General features: G+C 36.8%; 1 protein-coding gene across 1 annotated transcript in view; it reads left to right on the top strand.

Moving 5' to 3' along the window:
- Positions 1-6,057, top strand: part of LOC107669597 (cadherin EGF LAG seven-pass G-type receptor 3-like) — a 43,330-nt gene that overhangs the window by 34,927 nt on the left and 2,346 nt on the right. The window contains 10 exon segments of the mRNA XM_016461898.1: positions 888-1,062; positions 1,148-1,260; positions 1,391-1,470; positions 1,903-2,029; positions 2,247-2,366; positions 2,509-2,606; positions 3,596-3,717; positions 3,850-4,023; positions 4,149-4,337; positions 5,246-5,709. Of these exon segments, the coding sequence (XP_016317384.1) occupies positions 888-1,062; positions 1,148-1,260; positions 1,391-1,470; positions 1,903-2,029; positions 2,247-2,366; positions 2,509-2,606; positions 3,596-3,717; positions 3,850-4,023; positions 4,149-4,337; positions 5,246-5,709 (1,662 nt within the window).

Genomic DNA, 6,057 nt, shown 5'->3' with positions numbered 1-6,057 from the left:
CTTTGTTTTAGAACCTACAGCTTTGTTTATTTTCCATTCTGAATAAAAAAAGTCCCAGGTTTTTAAAGTGGTCTCAGACGCTTAGAGCCCACTTTATATTTTAAAGCTTTCATAAAGGCAGGTGTAACAGCAGGTATTAAAGATCATGAATAGTTCAGCAGAAAGCGAGCTGATTGTCAGGATAAAGCACTTGGCAGCTTGAATATGATTTGTCATTCAGAAACTGACATTTCAGCCATTAGCACAATATGGTACAAAAGCCACTGATACTACGCAGTGAGCTGGGAACCAGACGTTATTAAACACTTTTCTTGACAGACGCTCTCTCTGTATCTCTCTTGTCCTCAGACAGACACTCACACATTAGTTCTCTTTCTAAAGCAGGTTAACACCATTTTTAACAGACGTTATTCTCAGGAGTGCAAACCACTCACACTAAAAGCCTGTTACTGCTGAGTTCATTCATTTCAACCACTGTACTGGGATGTGGGTGTGTTTGTGATAGAGTATGTTTTCATTCATAATTCATCATCTCTCTCGAACATTGACTTTGCTGGCATGTATTGATTTTAGACCTTAGATTCTGTTTTTTGGACATGTACTGCAGATAGCATTCAGAAAGTGGTGGAAATGAGATCGGGAAATGGTTTAAGCTGGATTTGAACTCACAACACCCAACTGAGCACCACATCTCAATAAGTCAGAACACATGTGCAAACAACAAAGCCACAGCGTCTCCCACTTTTATCAGGCCAAGAACACAATAGAAAGAAATATTCTTTTAATGTAGTATAAAACTAATGTTTTTTTATACATGCAATATTCTGTTATTGTCTATTCTCTGGTTTAATTGGTTCATTCAGTCTAATTCTCTTTGATTGGTGCAGTTCCTGTGTACGGTGGTTGCGATTCTGCTCCATTACTTCTTTATGTCGGCATTTGCGTGGCTGTTCGTGGAAGCTCTTCATATTTACCGTATGCAAACAGAAGCGAGAAACATCAACTATGGAGCAATGAGATTCTACTATGCTATTGGCTGGGGAGTCCCTGCTATCATTACAGGTGTGTAAACACACACACACACACACACACACACACACGTGTACTTTCAGGCAGTTATGCTCTGTGACATATATGTGTGTTGCAGGGTTGGCAGTTGGGTTGGATCCAGAGGGGTATGGCAACCCAGATTTCTGCTGGATCTCCATGTACGATAAGCTCATGTGGAGCTTTGCAGGACCAGTTAGCGTCGTCATCCTGGTATTTTGCTCTTCAGTGTGTTTGTGTTGTTTGTGCCATTTATGTGTTTTTATGTGTCTTTGTAATTTTCTATCTGGATGTGTGAAGTACTGCAACGATTGTCTAAACTGACAAATCTCTCTGTTTACAGATGAATGGTGGGATGTTTTTAATGGTCCTGCGTATGACATGTAACCCCACTCAGAAGGAGATAAAGAAGCTGCCCGTGATGTGAGTACAACATGCATGTGTTCAGGAACAATCAATTTGGAAAGTGGGAGGGGAAACTTGAAAATTTATCATCATGAATATTATTTAGGTGACCCCAAAATATGAAAATTCTGTCATCATTTACTCACCTTCAAATTGTTCCAAACCTGTATGAATTTCTTTCTAATACTAAAAACAAAAGAAGATGTTTTAAAACCAAAGTGAGCATTTTTTCTTTACTCCCCAACCAAAAATTATTACATTACATTACATTACATTACATTACATTACATTACATCACATTACAAAGTGATACTGGTTATAATGGTGCTTCTTCCCTGCACGTGTTTCTAGCATCAAATGTGTCAAATTTTCAGCACAGAATTTATGACTTTTCGCCTCTTTATTCTACATTAATTCCTTTTATTCTATTTCTCTCTCTCTATCTCTCAGTTCTACTATCCGCAGTGCCTTCCTCCTGTTATTATTGAGTACATGTGTTTGGTTGTTTGGTCTTATGGCTGTTAATAACAGTGTCCTGGCGTTCCACTACCTGTTCATTGTCCTCTGTTGCGTACAGGTAAGTGTGCACTGGCTCTTACTCATCTCTTTCTTTTGTGTGTGTTTGTCATTGTCATTTTTGCATTTTTTACCCTGTACACTTTGATAGTTGTGTTCTACTCTGCATAGCAATGGAAAGACAGACCATGCTTCCTAAAAATAGAACCCAATGGGAGCATGTACAACGAAAAAAGAATAATGTAGTGTAATGTTATTCTCCTACTCACGTGTCTCAGGGATTGGCTGTACTGTTGGTTTTTACTATCCTGAACTCTGAGGTGCAGGAGGCCTGGAAACTGGCCTGTCTGGGCAAGAAAAGCCCCAGTGAAGAAGCTCCCAGACCTCCACAGATCACAGTTAGTCAACACAAACATACATATTATCATATGACCCCCGACACATGCACAGTTTTACACATACATCTTTAACACAAACCCATATTTGACTTCACTGAGTGAAAATGAGCATGTGGATTTGTAACCTGCTGTATGTGTGCAGGGCCAAAATCCATACAACAGCGCCTCCCTGCTGGAGCAGAGCGGATTACACCGGATCACACTCGGAGCTTCAACCATCTCACCAGTCAGCAGTGCCAGGTCTGTCAACACATCAATTTCAGATTCACAATTCTTAAAATTATGTTGTATACCTAAAAATAAGCACATTTGAAAATAAATAAGGTGTAATATGTATAGGAAAAATATTGGTGATATTTTAAAATAAGGTGTGATGAACTAACAATGAACTACGTATTTTACTGTATTTTTTTTTTACTATGCTATGTTATTATAAATATATATTAATTGTTAATAAATGTTATAAATATGTTCATTGTTAATTCATAAAAAATGGTGTCATTTAAATTTATGTAAAGTTTTATAGCTGTATTATACTATTATACTATTCACTCAAATTCTTATGCTTATAATATACACTACTGTTTGGGGTTAGTGAGATTTGTTTATTTATTTATTTTAATTAATTATTTTATTCATTTATGCATTATTTTATTATTTTATGCATTTAAATTGATCAAATTCAAATTCGACTTTCGCAAGAAATCTGTTTCAAATAAATGATGTTCCACCAAAATAAATGTTTTTAAATCAGCATATTAGAATGACTTTGAAGGATCATGTGACACTGAAGACTGGAGCATTGGCTGCTGACAATTTAGCGTTGCCATCACAAGAAAAAAAAAAAACATTTTAAAATATATTTAAATAGAAAACAGTTATATAAATTGTAATAATATTTTACAATATTACTGTATTTACCATATTTTTGACCAAATAAATGCAGCCTTGATGAGCATAACAGTTCTTCCAACAACATAATAAAATAAATAAATAACTAGGGACCACATACTTTTGAGCAGTGTATTTTGTAATAAAACAAATGCAAAATAAAAGATAAACAACTGTAGATTGTATATCACCTTAATATTGTACATTATACATCATTTGTAAGCTGAACTGTGAAAACATGTACAAATTTGTAGGCATTTTTGTTGACTACCTATTGTATGTAGTATCCATATGTAGCAAACTGAAAGCCTGAAAGTTGGCGTATATGTTTTTCTCAGGGAGAATCTCCTGGCACGGCAGACTCTAGAACACACTCTTGGTCACACAGGGGCCACTGACCTGGACGTGGCAATGTTTCACCGCAACGGAGGTACACTAACACACAATAACCTGCATGCATGTACGTATTCACACTTACACACACTCCTTAACTGCTTGCTGGTCATTCTTTACTTGTCAAATTCTAGTGTCTGTGACCATCATGTCAGAATTAGTGTCATTTAGTTTATCTATTCTTCTGTTTGTCTGTCAGGTGAGGACTCAGACTCAGATTCTGATCTCTCACTGGAAGAGGAGCGGAGTTTGTCCATCCCATCATCAGAGAGCGAGGACAATGTGCGGCTGCGTGGACGCATCCAGCGGCGTTTCAAACGGTCTGGTCACGGCAAACGTTTACTCACAGAGCCCACACACAATGGTGGAAAAGGTACCAAAACTATTGTTGCAGTTGTCTATGTGACTGTTATTGAAGCCAGAGGAGTGCAGAAAGTTAGTTTCATTCTTAGTTTTGTGATACCCAACTGTTAGTGTATGGAATTGTTTATTTGTCAGAGCTGGATGGCAATGACCTGCTCTCCTATTGGCCGGCGCTGGAAGGCTGCGAGGCACACTCACTGCAGAAATGGGGCTCAGAGCGCCGCCTAGGGGGTGACTACAGCAAGGACGCAGCTAATAACAACCAGCCAGATGCAGCGCTGACCAGCGGAGATGAGAACGGACTCACACACAGACACCGCAAGGGTGAGGCACACATTCATTCAAAATGTTATCCAATATTGGCCAATAACAATACATTATGATATTTAATTGTGCATGTTTATTCCTTCTGTTTTTGCATTTAGATGCTGTCATCTAATGTTCACATAGAGTTAATCTTTAAAAACAAATGAAACAATGCTACACTATACTGGCTATTGGCTGATATCTGGGTTATTATTTATATTATTATAGTTAACTAAAACTAAATTCATAGCAAGTGATTAAAAAATAAATTACATAAAAATTAACTGAAATAAAATATTTAAAAACATTAAACTTATTTTTCAGCTAGTTTCCTACGCAACATTGATTATTTTCATTAGTTTAACTTGATGTATTAAAATGACTAAAACTGCAATAAATATTAATAAAACTATGCTGACATGTTTAAATATATATATATATATAAATACACAAAAATACACAACTCCAGTTACTAAAACTTTAACTAAAATTAAAATAAAACTAATTGAAAATATTAATAAAACTTATAACACTATCTCAGTGATACTAAAATAACACTGGCCAATATTAAATATTTAATACTTAATAATTTATTGACTTATTTCCCCTATTTTTATTTTTTAGATTATTTTTCCATCATCTAACACTTACTTAAAGTTAGTATTTAAAATTTTATGACACTTTAAAATTTTTTGTTTTAGCTTTTAGTGTTTTACAGTATTTTTAATTGATTTAGAAATTTTTGTAATTTCATTAAATTGTTATTAAGAAAAAAATAAAAAATAAAATAGTATAAATTATATAAATTCTGTACATCTTATTTGCATGAAAATAGTTATTGGCTTATTGCTATTTTCATGTATTGACAGAATTTTAATATCGGTGCATAGAAAGTCGTACTAAACCCCTCTGCATCCATTTCTCAGGAATCCTGAAGAATCGTCTGGGATGCCCTCCTGCTCTGCAGGGCCTGTCTGCCGTGGGTCGGGCTCCCAGCGAGATGTCTTGGTACAGGACCTCAACACTGGGTCACAGAGGTGTCCCAGCTGCCTCCTACGGTCGTATGTACTCCGGCACTGGCTCGCTGTCCCAACCTGCTTCCCGATATTCTTCCCGTGAACACCTGGATTCGCTTGCACGACACCAGCGTTCTCGGGACAACCTCGACCTGTTGCCGAGACGACGTGAGCTTGGTGCCGAACACCTGGGTGGGTCCAGAGAGAGGCTGGGCCCCGTTCACAGTATCCATGCCTCCAGAGAGGATCTGGTGGGCAGGGGTGGCATGGTGGGTTTAATGGGGGCAGAGGGTTCATTAAGTGGTTCAAGAACGCAGCTTAACACTCTAACAAGGCAACAGGCGTCTCGGGAGCACCTCGGAGGGGCTCTTATTATATATATATATATATATATATATATATAGTTTGTAATGTTTTATATTATGCGTGCTTTATTATATTGTTATATTTAACAATATAAATAATATTTTATATTATTTTATATTATTTACACTTTTACTTGGAGCATCTTGGAGACGTTGCCACAGATCTTCTGGATTTAGTCGGTCTCAGTTTCTTCATGTCATTCCAGACAGACTGGATGATGATTAGATCAGATCTCTGTGTGGAGCGCTGGCTGTTGTCAGACTCTTTGTGCAAACAAAAATCTTACTGGATTATTACAATTAATGGCAAAATGAATGTTTGGAAATGTAAACTGATATTTCCTACTGACACACTAC

Source organism: Sinocyclocheilus anshuiensis, unplaced genomic scaffold, assembly GCF_001515605.1.
Source record: "Sinocyclocheilus anshuiensis isolate Anshui unplaced genomic scaffold, SAMN03320099.WGS_v1.1 scaffold80, whole genome shotgun sequence".
Classification (NCBI taxonomy): Eukaryota; Metazoa; Chordata; class Actinopteri; order Cypriniformes; family Cyprinidae; genus Sinocyclocheilus; species Sinocyclocheilus anshuiensis.
Note: the sequence above shows the minus strand (reverse complement) of the source record. Positions and strands in the feature narration are given on the sequence as shown.